This window comes from Lampetra planeri, chromosome 58 (genome assembly GCF_965212315.1).
Source record: "Lampetra planeri chromosome 58, kcLamPlan1.2.h2, whole genome shotgun sequence".
NCBI lineage: Eukaryota > Metazoa > Chordata > Hyperoartia > Petromyzontiformes > Petromyzontidae > Lampetra > Lampetra planeri.
The window spans coordinates 3,208,466-3,222,851 of record NC_136164.1 but is presented as its reverse complement, the minus strand read 5'-3'; the positions used below and the strand labels follow the sequence as shown (position 1 = coordinate 3,222,851).

Genomic DNA, 14,386 nt, shown 5'->3' with positions numbered 1-14,386 from the left:
GTCACCCACTCAATCGCGTCTCTAGCCCGTGTCACCCACTCAATCGCGTCTCTAGCCCGTGTCACTCACCCACCACTCACCAACCCATCTCTTCTCCAGCCCGTGCCGCGCCCGTCAAGTCGCGTCTATCCGGCCGAACAAAATCTCCTTGGGCACGCAGTGGCTGGGCATGCAGGTTGCACGACCCAGCTATACAAAGACAAAGATTCCCCGTGTAGCCTTCAGACTTGGGGCAAGTGCTGTTAGAGTGTAGCACCTACACACTCGCACCCTTCACCGACCTGACCCTCCCGTGCTGCTGCTGCTCCCCGATTTCCCGGCGGCAAAGTCGCTGCCCGCCGCAGCCTGCGCCCCACACCGCCTCCCAGGGGTGCAGCAGCCCCCCCCCGCCCCCCTGACAATCACAGAGGAGCCTTAGTCTGGCTCCATGAGCCTCGCTCATTATCACTGAACCCTGAGACTCCCAGGGGAGCCTTAGTCTGGCTCCATGAGCCTCACTCATTAACACTGAACCCTGACTATCACAGGGGAGCCTTAATCTGGCTCCATGAGCCTCACTCATTAACACTGAACCCTGAGACTCCCAGGGGAGCCGGAGTCTGGCTCCATGAGCCTCGCTCATTAACACTGAACCCTGAGACTCCCAGGGGAGCCTGAGTCTGGCTCTATGAGCCTCGCTCATTAACACTGAACCCTGAGACTCCCAGGGGAGCCTTAGTCTGGCTCTATGAGCCTCGCCCTCTGTCACGTGGTCTCTGCCCGGGCCAGTCACGTGGTCCTAGTGTCACGTGGGGTCCCTTCACAACCACCCCCAAACTCTGTCCACCTCTTCCTCGTCGCCTCCGTCTCTCTCCGCCATCTCTCCTCTGTCTCTCTCAGCTGTCTCTCTCCTCCGTCTCTCCTCCCTCTGTCTCTCTCCTCCCTCTGTCTCCTCCGCCGCCGTATCTCTCCTCCTCCGTCTCTCCTCCGCCGTATCTCTCTGTCTCTCTCCGCTGTCTCTCTCCTCCGTCTCTCCTCTGTCTCTCTCCTCTGTCTCTCTCCTCTGTCTCTCTCCCCTGTCTCTCTCCTTGTCTCTCCGCCGTCTCTCTCCGCGGGCCGCGAGCGACACGCGGCCTCGCCATGGCCGACGAGAGCACGGAGCCCGGCGCTGCCGAGGCGGCGGCCGAAGTGGCGGCGACTCCGACTCCGCCTCTGCCGGGCGCGAGGAAGAAAGGTGGGGAGGTGGCGGTGGTTGTGGTGGTGGTGGTTGTGGTGAGGTGTTGTGTTGGTGGAAGTGGTGGTGGTGGGAAGGTGGTTGTGGTGGTGGGGGAGGCCCTGTTGGGTAGGGGAGGCCCTTTTGGGTAGGGAGAGTGGACACGAGGGGGTGGGTGACCATCACCACGCCTGACCGCCTTTGTCTCTCCCCCGTGGCGATGTTTACCGCACCAGGTACTGTGCTCATTTGAGTCTGAGTCGACCTAGGTGAAAGGTGTCCCAGAACCGAGTCAGATAATCCGCCACTGATGTTGGCTGTGAGTGGGAATCCAACTCGGGTCTCTGGGCGCGCCACACACAACACCGCCTTGACCACGTGGCGGGGACGTCAGCTCGGCGCCTGTGCCAGGCTAGGTGCACTTTGTGGCTGCCACGTGAAGTGTTGAAGGCTCGCTGCTGGCAGGAGATCACGTGACAGACGCAGCAGGTGGCACGGGTCGACTGACTGAGATGACCGGCAGATGCACCACCTGTGCCCCCTACTGTGCCAACTCGCTGTGTTTTAGCACCCGGCGCTCCGCTCGTTGTTGTGAGCGTCACTTATCTGCCCTCTGTTGTTGTTGGAGGGCGACTGCCTCCAACTGCCCAGCAGCGTCCTTCACTCATTTGTAGAGGGGCCACCAGGGGCCGTACTAAAGGCCACCAGGGGCCACACTAAAGACCCCCAGGGGCCGCACTAAAGGCCACCAGGGGCCTCACTAAAGGCCACCAGGGGCCTCACTAAAGACCCCCAGGGGCCTCACTAAAGGCCACCAGGGGCCACACTAAAGGCCACCAGGGGCCTCACTAAAGACCCCCAGGGGCCTCACTAAAGGCCACCAGGGGCCACACTAAAGGCCACCAGGGGCCGCACTAAAGGCCACCAGGGGCCTCACTAAAGACCCCCAGGGGCCTCACTAAAGGCCACCAGGGGGCTCACTAAAGGTCACCAGGGGCCACACTAAAGGTCACCAGAGGCCTCACTAAAGGCCACCAGGGGCCTCACTAAAGGTCACCAGGGGCCACACTAAAGACCCCCAGGGGCCGCACTAAAGGCCACCAGGGGCCGCACTAAAGGCCACCAGGGGCCACACTAAAGGCCACCAGGGGCCTCACTAAAGGCCACCAGGGGCCACACTAAAGGCCACCAGGGGCCTCACTAAAGACCCCCAGGGGCCTCACTAAAGGCCACCAGGGGCCTCACTAACGGTCACCAGAGGCCACACTAAAGGCCACCAGGGGCCTCACTAAAGGTCACCAGGGGCCACACTAAAGGCCACCAGGGGCCGCACTAAAGGCCACCAGGGGCCTCACTAAAGGTCACCAGGGGTCTCGCTAAAGGCCACCAGGGGTCTCGCTAAAGGCCACCAGGGGCCACACTAAAGGCGACCAGGGGCCACACTAAAGGCGACCAGGGGCCGCACTAAAGGTCACCAGGGGCTTACTGTCGACCCCCTGTCTCTGCACCCCCCCCTCCCACCCTGCCATGGCCCCCACAGTGGACGTGCTGCTGAAGGCGGTGGGCGACGCTCCCATCATGAAGCAGAAGAAGTGGTCCGTGGAGACGGGGAAGACTGTCGCCTGGATCATCCAGTTTGTGCGCAAGTACATCAAGTGTGACGCCGCCGACTCGCTGGTGAGGGCACCTCCTGGTCCCCAGGGGCCTTGCTACCCTGGCCCACATCCCTTTCACCAGCCCCGGGCCCCAGAGGCCAAAGCAGTTTGTGCAGCCTGTGCCATTCAGCTTGTACCGTGCAATCTGCGCTGTTTAGTCTGTGCTGTGTTGCCCGTATTATCTGTGCTGATTGTTTTGTTGATCTCGCTTCAGTTTCTCTACGTGAATCAGTCGTTTGCTCCGGCTCCAGACCAAGATGTGGGAACTCTGTTTGAGGTGAGGGCCAGTTTGACTCGGACCTTGACACGAGGAGTAGCACTCCCACTAGCAATCTTACTAGCGTTGCAACTAACACACAATTATACTCGCATTACCACTCACACTAACCCTAGCTTTTAACGTGAGCGTTAACACCACCACTAGCTGTAACACTAGCACTAATACTAACGTGAGCATTAACACCACCACTAGCTGTAACACTAGCACTAATACTAACATGAGCGCAACACTAATGTTAACTGTTGTTGTACGGTAAATCGTCGTTTAACGTGCTAGCAGTGGACGCGATTCTGAAAAGTGCCGCGTTGAGCGAAAGACGTGTCAAGCGAGAACAATGTCCACGTCGCCGATGTAACAGCGACCAAGAAGTTTGGCGAGATACAATGTCACTACTACGACTACTCTGCACGCCGCGCAGTGAGATGGCGAAGGGTAACAAAAAGCCGAGGGGCCACCGCGTTTCTGCCGTATCGCTCCACATTACCATGTCGCTGCACCGCTCGGCTGCTCGGCTCAAGAAAGTTGTTCGTCATTGACCACTCAGAAACCGCGTTATAACGGTGAACATTCCACGTTGTAGCGGTGCTCGTTCTAAGTTATGACGGCGCAGCGCGTTCTGCGTTATGACAGCGGGCGTTCCGCGAAAAGTATTTCCTGCTGATAGTACCGTGTTGTTGCAAAAACGTGTCGTGTAAACGCCAAGCGTGAAGCGAGGACTTGCCACTCAGGGGCCTCTCAAGGGGTCAATAAAACTCAACTACGAACTGTTTTATATTTTATCAGGTAAGGCCCTCTGAGCTGTGCACCTCTTGTTCAGCAGCGACCTGGCTAGCACTAATGACAGCTCAACGAAGCGGCTTGTCACGTGGAAATTTCTAGCAGCTAAATTCTCTAAACGCGTGTTTCTAAATATGGTGGGAAAAACCGGAGGACCCGGAGACAAATCTATGCGACCACTGGGAGAGAGACGCAAACTCCAATTATATACAGCAGCAGCAGCAGGCGCCTGGGGTTGGGATCAAACCCATGCCCTCCTGTGCACCAGGCGAGGTAGTCGAAATCTCGCCACCGTCTTAAGTAGCACGTGCCATCGTATCACCGAACGCTGTGCTGTGTATCCCCGCAGTGTTTCGGCAGCGACGGAAAGTTGGTTCTACACTACTGCAAGACGCAAGCGTGGGGTTAACCAACTCTACTTCTTCTTCTTCGTCCGGATCTCCTCCTCCTGCAGATCAACCGGTCTCAACACCCCCTTCCCCACCTCCGCTCCATCCTCTTGAGAAGTCGTCCTGATGGGCGTAGTAGCCACTTCAGATATCGCCGCTGTGGGTTTTAGAACGGGGTATGTATATTGAACTTTTTTCACGCCGTACGGAGCCAACCGCACAAATCGGAGGTGCGGGGGGGGAGGACAACAAACTAAACAAAAAACAGTTCTAAAGAAATCAGTTTTCAATCTCGACTAGTTAAACGTGCGCGGCTCGCAGTGTCTTCCTAATATCGGCAGGAGGAGCGTTCCAGACGGCCGCAGAAGTGCATCTGATAGCGTGCGATGCGGTGACCGTCTTTGTTCGATGGTTAGACAATAGCCGCTACTGCAAGGATGACCGGAGTTCGCGTGATGATGGTTTATGCTCCTTGACGAGATCGGCAAAGTATTGTGGTTCATTTGTGGTGAGAACTTTGTGTGTAACGAGCGCCACCTTACATGAAGTTCGCCGCTGATTGGGCATCGTCGGTAACACGGAGACTACGCCGCCGCCTGTGCCGCAGCCCTGGCCGTCTTGAGTTGGGGGACCGCTTTGTGGGATGTCAGCAGTGGTTGTACTTTGGAAAGACTGGCCTCTACCGTGGGAATGTGGAATTTCCATCGCTGGCTCAGTGCTGCCAATGGGGCAGGGAGACGCATAGAAACACACACCCACAGGTAATTGCAGCTGCTTTGTCAATCACCGCTGGATGAATACCTTCCCAAATCGGCCACACAGTTACGATGGTCTCTAAAGTTTTAGGTGTGCGAGTTTTATTTGTGTGTAGTGTAGCGGTCAGCGCTACGCCACACTATGAACACGGCGACCCGAGTTTGATTCCCGCTCACGGCCAACACCAGTGACGATCATCTGAACCGGTCCTGGGCCTCCCCTAGGTCGACTCGGTCTCAAATAAGTACCTGGTGTGGTGTGTAAACATTGCGACTGGGGAGATAAAGGCGGCCGGGCGTAGTTCTGGCCACCCACCCCCTCGTGCGCCGTGCCGGCCTTCGTAGGTGCTGCTATTAGCTAACAGCACTTTCCCCAACAGCCTGTTAAGGCTATACGGGGCATCTTTGTCTTTGTGTGTGTATATATTGTAATTGATATAGTCATCACATTGACTTAAGAAAAGTACGTGGGCTTGAGAAGGACTCAACTAAAATAAAGCCCACGAGCACAACGAAGTGGCTTTTGTGGCAATTTATAGCAGGATCCAAATACTCTAAATGCACATGGATTCTAAATGTGGAGGGGAAAGTCGGAGGACCCAGAGAAAAATCTACGTGACCATGAAGAGAGAGAGGGACACACGCAAACTGACGACCTCCTGTATACCAGGCGAGGTAGTTAACATCTCCTAGCCACAGTGGGGTCACGTGATTGGACGTGACGATACCCACCGGTCGTGGCTAGAGATTGAGCGGCAGCCAAAGGGGGAGAACAACAACCGGCAGAGCAACCACCATGGAGATGGAACGGTGAAATCTGCTCATCGCGAGGCCACGAAGTTTATGGCAACGAATTTGGGAGGCCTTCATCCGCCAGTGTATAGAGCTTGGCTGATGATCAAGGTGTATTGTATATATATTTATTTTAGTTTCACGCCTCTCCATGGAGGTAGTATCATTTCCGTCGGTTGAAACGGTCACCGGATGGAATGTGTCGGTGGACCTTTTATTGGTGTTCCCTCTTATTGGTGCTCATCAGCATGACTGGGCCACCGTCGTCGTGGATCTGGGCTTGAGTGAGGCTCACTTAAATTATAAGTCATCACCAGGGCATGGCCACTGCATGCAAAAGTCTTGACTCAAATTAGCAAAGGGGCGGCACTCACCTCTGTTGACTATAATCCAGCGATGGAAATTCCTTGTTACCATGGCGAGGGCCAGTATGTTCGTAAGATGACCGTGGGTGTTGGCTTCACACGTGGAGGGGAGGCCGGGTGGCTCGGAGGTCGGAGAAGCTGAGCCAGCACCGCTGGGTTCCTGGGTTCCAGTCCGGGTTTCGGTCGTCTTGTGATGACACCGGGTTGTCAATCGTAGTGGGGCTAATGGTCTCGGCCGGGTCAGCAGTAACTTGCACCAAGGTCCATGTATTCACCTGTGGAGCTGGAGACTCGCACAGAGATGCGATGACTCGCATCGGCTTGGTTCTGATGAAACTGGGTTCTCAAGTGCATCGAGTTGATGTTCTCAGCCCCGGTCACCAACGGCTGCACACACAAAAACCCCGATCGCATCACGTTTTATTCCGCACTGAATTTGGCTAAAGTCCAGTTCTGAGAATGAAAATATTAAGGTTGACCGCGACGTCGATCACTCTCGTGTAGCGGAGCAAGCGGGAAAGTGCCGCTCGCCACTGTGTATGGACCCGAGTTCCACTTGGAAGAATCAGAAAGGGATCTCGGAAGTAACTCTGTGATATTCGCTTCCGCGGGCCGTTTAACATTGCGAAGGGTTGGTTGGCACTGCTCTTGCCATATTTTCCGAACGCATTCTTCATCCCGTGATGATGCGACGCCCGGCTGGTAAGAAAATATAATTTAGTTTAAATGTGAATACGATTGCAGGCCGGGTCCCCGCTTTTCCGATGCCACAATGGGTTCCTGGAAACCCCGTCCCTCGTAAACCGGACTCCTCTATTCCCAGCGGCGGTAGAAGCAGTCGACTCGTCACTTGCCGATGTCGTTTTATTCCTTCTCTCGGCCCTATTCAACCGGCTTTTATCGGCAACAATCCACAAAAAGACTCGAGAATAACAAAAGGCTCCGCGCCAAGTCGCATCGGAAACCAGACTGACTCTGTTCGAGCGTTGTTCGGAGTCGTGTCAGAAGGTGCATCGTAAATCCAGTTTCTTGGTGGTAAATCGATCCGTGGTGGTCGTATCTAACCGGCGTCAACGGGAGACCGCCTGCACGTCACTCAGTTTAGTCATCCCGGAGTGATGGTGGCGGTGATCGCGGTTACCCCGAGGGTGACGTCGACGGTGCCGATGGTGCTCCTTGTCCGTGCTGATATCGGTTTTTCCATTCCTGGGGGTCATCATCATCAGCGACGCAGCCACAAACTTGGTGACATTTGCTTGTCGCGGGGTTGTTGAGGTATTACGGAAGGAAAAAAGTATGCATTATTATTAATATTATTGTAAAAAAAGAACGCTTGTAAAGACACTGGCTTGTAAATACAATTTGCGTTTCAATTATGTGCCAAGGTGCGTGAATTGTTTTTAATCGCGTACGAGTCTTTTTAAATCCTTTATATTAAGTTCACTTGCTTGCTTGCTTTGCGCGCTTACGACCGTGCAAATCTTTCGGTCGTTTTTTAACCCACTTCCCGTGATCCAATCGAGCTGACATTTTGCACACAGACTCGTTGTGCGTGACAATTTATTTTCGTGAAAAAATGTTTCCAAAATGTTACACTTTTTAGGAATTTTTTTTTTATATTTAATTACCAATTGCTTAATGGTGGCAGGCAATCATCTGACCCATAGGTGGCAGCCATCTCAAGCCAGAGGACGAGAGGACTCTAGCCGCCACGAATATAAAGGATTTATATTGAAAAACTTAGTTTTTACTGGTTAATTTTTCATCATCCCGAGGAGCGTCAGTGCCGCCCAGCGAGAGCTGGCTTGTGGCTCTGCGTCCTTGCCGTGCGCGCAGAAACGCACCTGGGAGTCGCACGTTGAGCCGCGCCCGGCTGGAGGAGTAGGGACGAAGCCGCCTGTTGCCACCGCCAAACCGCAGTGTGGAGTTTGTGTGATTCTCCCCCTGTTCTGCAGTGTGGACAGATATCATTACTGATACGTTCCATTGTTTAGTCTGTGCCCTAATTCTATGGGAGCGCACTCTGTGTGTCGCAGATAAGCGAAAATTTCTTAAACTATTGTTGCTATAATTATAATGGTATCGGATGACACAGCGTTAAACGGATGCAGTTAATTTTCATCGACAATGATCGTCCCGTCAGAACATTTTTTAAAAAAAATGTTATAACATTTAATTTGTTAGAACAGATTTGATTTAATTTGTTTTAACAAATTTAATGTTCTGACGGGACGACCGCATGGCGAGCGCCATGTTGACTTGTTTATTTTTCATACTTTGATACTGACACACAGGGTATCGCAGGATATCGCTGCTCTCCCCAACCTCTTGAAAAACAAAACGGTTGACATGACTCGGCCTCTTTGTATCTACGCCGCTGCCGAACCTTTACTCTCTATAAATATATTTAGTCCAGAAGATTTTTTCGGTAAAGTAACGTAAAAATAAAAAGAAATAATAAAAATAGAAATAATAATAGAAATAAAATAATAAATCACGACGTTTCGGAGGCAACACAAGTCTCCGTCATCAGGTGGGACCGTCACAGCCACATTTACCGTCTCAAGTGAAAAATCAAACTTGTATTTAAGGGCTTGTCTCTTGGATTTTGCCTCACTTGATACAGTAAATGTAGCTGTGACGGTCCCACCTGATGACGGAGACTTGTGTTGCCTCCGAAACGACGTGATTTATTATTTTATTTCTATTATTATTTATTTTGTATTTTCACCTACGTGACTTTACCGAAAAAACCTAAGAGTATGAATCCTTGCAGTCACGAAATCTTCAAATCTAGAATCAAGAAGATATCTCGGTTAAATTTCGATTTAAAGCTTTCGTGACTGCAGGGATTCCATCTTCTTGGTTCTTTCGGTAAAGTCACGTAGAATGGAAATAATAAAATAATACAAAGAAACCAATAAAATAATTCTCACGACGTTTCGGCCACAACGCAAGCAGCCGTCCTCAGGTGAAGAACAGGTCTGTCGGCTGCTTGCGTTGTGGCCGAAACGTGAGAATTATTTTATTATGTTTTATTTTTATTATTTCCATTCTACGTGACTTTACCGAAAGAATCAACAAGATATCTCGGTTACATTTTTTTCGTCGGCCCCTTTGGTGACCGCAGGCCATGGACACGTGGCGGATTGGGTCACTGCGATGTCGCCGGGTGGTGGAGGAGGAGGATTGGATGAACGTCGCTGGAACGTTGCGCTGCAAATCACTCGGCCGCCTTCACAACAGCAGCAGCAGCAGCGGCAGCAGCAGCTGCAGCGACAACTTGGCAGGGAGCCTCCTCGCAAATCATCTTGAGACCCAAAAAAACCCGATTACGGATGAGGCTTTCCTGGTGAACGAGCGGATGAATTAAAGCAGCTGATGGCTCGGTGGGCTTTACGTAATAAAATATAAATGTATTTGTGTTTAGAGTGATTTGTTTACCTTTCCTATACTTTGCACGCCTATCGTGTGTTTGTGTCGTGTTGTTGTGTAAACGTTCTGACCCCGTGCCCGTACGGGACATCTGCTTTAAAAAGAGCTTAATAGCTCATCGGATTCCTCCTGCAGTCTTCAGCATCCTGTGAATCCTCATGCCCAGAGTGGCGCGGATGATGAGGCAGGAGAATGTCGACGGATGACTGGAACACGCAACTCGTGGCTTCATGACATCTTGTGGCGATGCTGCCAAACCTGCTGCCGCTGCTGCTGCGTTGGCAAGTCGGGCACAGGCAGCAGCAACTCAGCATGTCCCATGTCAGCACCACCACCACGTGTGTGTGAGGAGGCTCGTGAAGGACGCTGCTGCTGGGCAGTTGGAGGCAGTCGCCCTCCAGCAACAACAGCGGAGGGCAGAGGAGTGACGCTCACAACAACGAGCGGAGCGCAGGGCGGATAAAACGCAACGAGTTGGCACAGGTGGTGGTGCAGCCATCTCAGTCGACCCGTGGCACCCGCTGGGTCTGTCCCGTGACCTCCTCCTGCTGCCAGCAGCGAGCCTACGACACTTCCACGTGGCAGCCACAAAGTGCACCTAGCCTGGCACAGGCGCCGTGGTGACGTCACCGTCACTTGGCGAATGGCGGGTATTGGTATTGGAGTTAACACGGAAAGCAATAGACGACGTTTCGGGCAACGGCCCTTCACAATACATTCGCAACACGTCCATAGCACATCTTCTGGTGCCATGAAGAAGGGTCATTGCCCGAAACGTCGCCAACTATATTCTATGTTGTTGCTTTTCAAGCCACACACGCACAGAGACTTGTTTTGGACCAACGCGGTGGGTTTTAACTCATCATGTGACAGAAAATTACGTAATACGCGTGAATGCGTCAACACGCGGACCCGCTCGTCACGCTCTGGGCGATGACGTCATGACGCCGTCCTTCAAACCGTTGCCCGCAATGAAACCAGAACTCGCCAGCATTGCGTGATGACGTAACCACGATAAACGTCATCACGCATCCGCACGCAAAGCTTGGGCTCTGAAACCGTGCGCGTGACCATTACGTAATGACGTCATCGCATACCCCCCCCAACCAAGCATTGACAATGTAACCGTGCGTGTCAGCATTGCGTGATGACGCCACCGCATCACCCACCCCCCCCAGCACACCATGACAGCCATGCGTGATGACGTCATCGCATGACCCACCCCCCCATCACACATTGTCAGCAATGCGCAATGACGTCAACCCCCTCGTTTATTGCTCGCGTTTGAATCGTGCGTGCCAGCATTGCGCGATGACCTCACGACGCCAATTGACGTCATCCTGCGTCATGGCGGTTTGGTCGGTCGGGGCGGTCATTTGTTGTTAGTGAAGATTATTCTCCCGGTTTTAAAGTAGAATTTCGAACAAATCTCAGCCATGTCTGGCTCGGCGGACTTCATCCTGCCTCAGAAATGCACGCCGCTTATTTTCGCCGACAGTTTTTAGGTTTTATTTCGGACAAATCCCCTCGACCCGAGCCCCCAGCTCTCTCGCCTAGCGCCGCTGCCCGGAGAGAAGACCGTTTTCCCGCTGGAGGCGCTAGGCCGCACGGCATCTCGTCGGGGTTCGGTTTTCTTCACTCCTTAACGTCACGTAAGAGATGTATGAACGTTTTGTGATTGTTTTGAGCCGTCAAAGTTGATATGTTTTAGGTGTATGCGGAGTACGTGTATGTAATGTGTTTGACGTATAATGTAATCGTGTGTGTAATATAATCAGCCGCGATCTCTCCACTGCTGGCTTAAGTCATCCCCACACTCTCACTGCCATCCATCTCCGCTTGCACATCGCTCCATCTCCGCCACTGCTGGCTGCCGTTCCGTCACCAGCCTCCCCGCACCGACCCTGTGTATGTTCTTGTGTGCGCGTGCACCTAGCCTGGCACAGGCGCCGTGGAGACGTCACCGCCACTAAGTGGCGAATCGCGGCCGTGTTGTTGTTGTTTGTCGGGAGCGGTGGGGGAGCGATTAGCGCGCTGCGCTACGATCCCGGCAAAGGTGCGAGGTCGATTCCCGCTCACGGCCAACACCGGTGGCGATGATCTTAACCGGTCCTGGGCCTCCTCTAGGTCGACTTGGCCTCAAACGAGTACCTGGTGTGCTGTGTAAACATTACCACTGGGGAGACAAAGGCGGCCGGGCGTGGTGCTGGCCACCTATCCCCCCACGTGTGCCGTGCCGGCCTTCATAGGTGCTTCTGGCTCACAGCGCTTGCCCCAGCAATCTGTTCAGGATTAAGGCTACACGGGGGATCTTTGTGTGCGTGTGTCAATATTGCGTTTGAGATTGTGGCAGTCTATTGCACTGCGCTAGGAACCCGGCGAGTTACATTCCCGGCCACGGATATCATCAGTGGCGAATATGTTTCTATATGTACGGTGATAATGTGTACGTGTTTTAGACGTAAAATGTACATTATAAAAGTATGTAATTTAATGTATATGTGGACGTATAGTGTAACGGTTAGCGTGCTGCGCTACGAACTCAGCGACACGAGTTCGATTCCCGTTCACGGCCATCACCAGTGACTTATCTGAACCGGCCACGGGCCTCCCCTAGGTCGACTCAGCCTCAAATGAGTACCTGGTGCGGTGTGTAAACATCGCCACTAGGGAGACAAAGGCGGCCGGGCGTGGTGCTGGCCACCCACCCCCTCGTGTGCCGTGCCGGCCTTCATAGGTGCTACTCGCTAACAGCACTTGCTCCTACAGTCTGTTTAGGCTACACGGGAGATCTTTGTCTATATATGGGCAACTGCTGAGTTTGCAAATCGTAAGCGCAATTAAAGTATTGCTGCCACGACACTTTTAAAATCCCAGTTTCGGGAATTGGTCTATGGGTTTGCTGGCTCCCGTCGTGAGAGTTGTAGATTGACGTTGCTGTGCCCAGTGGTGCCTGCTATAACGTAGAGACGAGTCTTGGCGCTCTATACAAGTGGTCTGGGTGGGATTGCTGGCACCCATAAGTAGACATTTTTGCATTTCCAGCACTGCCTGGGGGAGACTTTAAGCGCAGCCTTGCACAAGTTTTGCGGTCTGTTGTGTTCCGTGAATTGTGTGTGCGTGGCTAGCGGTTAGCGCCCTGCGTAACGAACCCCGCCACCCGAGTTCGATTCCCGCTCGTGGCGACCAACACCGGTGACGATTATCTGAATCGGTTCTGGACCTCGCCTAGGTCGACTCGGCCTCAAATGAGTACCTGGTGCGGTGTGTAAACATCGCCACTGGTGAGACAAAGGCGGCTGGGAGTGGTGGCTGGCCACCCACCTCTTCTTGAGCCGAGCCAGCCTTCATCGGTGCTGCTCGCTAACAGCACTTGCCCCAACAGTCTGTTGGAGGCGACACGGGGGATCTTAGTGTGTGTGTGTGCATGTGCGGGCGGACGCAGTGGTTAGCGCACTGCGCCACAAACCCGGCAACTTGGGTTCAGTTCCATTTCCGAACTGGCCATGGAAAATATTCAGTGGTGAGCGATGTCTGAACTGATTTGTGGGCCTCCCCTAGCTCTAGTCGGCCTTAAATGCATCAGCTTTGGGAAGACGGGCAAAAATGCATCATGGTTCTCAAGTCCACACCACCCTGGTTGTGTTGCTAGCACCATGACCGGCAACCTTTGTCTACGTTTGGGCTGCTTTAAAGATTGCTCGTGTAACAGCAGCACGTATTAAGGCTGTGTATACACGTGTGTCTGTGTGTGTTTGTACGAGCGTGGTGCTGGCCGCTGACCCCCTCGTGTGCCGTGCCGGCTTTAATTGGTGCTATTCGCACTTGCCCAAACAGTCCGCTGCAGGCTATACGGGTAATCTTTGTGTGTATTTGTGTAGGTACATGTACTTGTATGTGCGAGTGTATTTCTGCGTGTAAGGTGTATGTAATTATGCAGATGAATAAACAATATATCCCGAAAAAAAATATCATCAGCAGCTAAAGTAGCAATAAATCCACTGCTGGAAAGGCACTTCGTCTCTGTCTCTCACAGCGCACCAATCCATCTCCATCTCCGCATGAGCCAGTCTTCTCTAGCCGTGTTGGCTGCCACATTTACATATTTCATGGTGCTGGCCACCCGCCCCCTCGTGTGCCGGCCTCCGTAGGTGCTGCTGCTCGCGAACAGCGCTTGCCCCAACAATTCATCTTGCTCTTTGGGTCTTCGGTAAAGCCACGTAGATAGGAAAATATCAAAGTCGTTCTACGTGGCTTCACCGAAACACCCAAATAATATGAATTCCTGCAGTCACGAAAGCTTTAGGTCAAGAGTCATCTTGTCGTGTAAGGCTAAGCTGAAATGTCCATCTCATTGTACATTGGCTGTGTGGTGGCCCCCACGTACAATGTGTCCGGCGATGGCGATACAGTTGAGAAACACGAGGGGAAGTTAACTCCACTTTGCTTCCTCGTCACAGCGCCGAGCGTAGTGTTGTCATCTCTGTGTGTATGTATGTTGAACGTCTTTCTGCACCGTACGTAGGAAAACCGTGCTCATATGATGTGAGGCGGGGGGGGGGGGACAACAAACTAAACACATAAAGTGGCTCTCAAGACAGGGGGGGGGGAGCCAGGCTCAGAAAGCTTGAGTCATGGACCTTAAAGATGGATTGGAGTGAGCTTGAGTCATGGACCTGACAGAGGGAGGTCAAGAGTGCGGAGCCGGTGCGGTTACAACGCAGCTTTCCTGCCTGTGATCAGAAT

At 53.0% G+C, this 14,386-nt stretch overlaps 1 protein-coding gene across 1 annotated transcript; it reads left to right on the top strand.

Annotated features, from left to right (window-relative positions):
- The first annotated feature begins 783 nt into the window (after positions 1-783).
- ATG12 (autophagy related 12) lies at positions 784-6,027 on the top strand. Its single transcript, XM_078618532.1, has 4 exons — positions 784-1,213; positions 2,733-2,869; positions 3,062-3,124; positions 4,254-6,027. The coding sequence occupies exons 1-4, from the start codon at positions 1,120-1,122 to the stop codon at positions 4,311-4,313; spliced, it is 354 nt and encodes a 117-aa protein (XP_078474658.1). The 5' UTR covers positions 784-1,119; the 3' UTR covers positions 4,314-6,027.
- Positions 6,028-14,386: the final 8,359 nt, after the last annotated feature.

What these genes read in the sequence shown, in the direction of transcription:
- ATG12 (XM_078618532.1), top strand. Translation starts at nt 1,120, where the DNA reads ATGGCCGACGAGAGCACGGAGCCCGGCGCTGCCGAGGCGGCGGCCGAA. An exon ending in GCCGGGCGCGAGGAAGAAAG is followed by an intron (nt 1,214 to 2,732) that starts GTGGGGAGGTGG and finishes TGGCCCCCACAG; the next exon opens with TGGACGTGCTGCTGAAGGCG. An exon ending in ATGTGGGAACTCTGTTTGAG is followed by an intron (nt 3,125 to 4,253) that starts GTGAGGGCCAGT and finishes GTATCCCCGCAG; the next exon opens with TGTTTCGGCAGCGACGGAAA.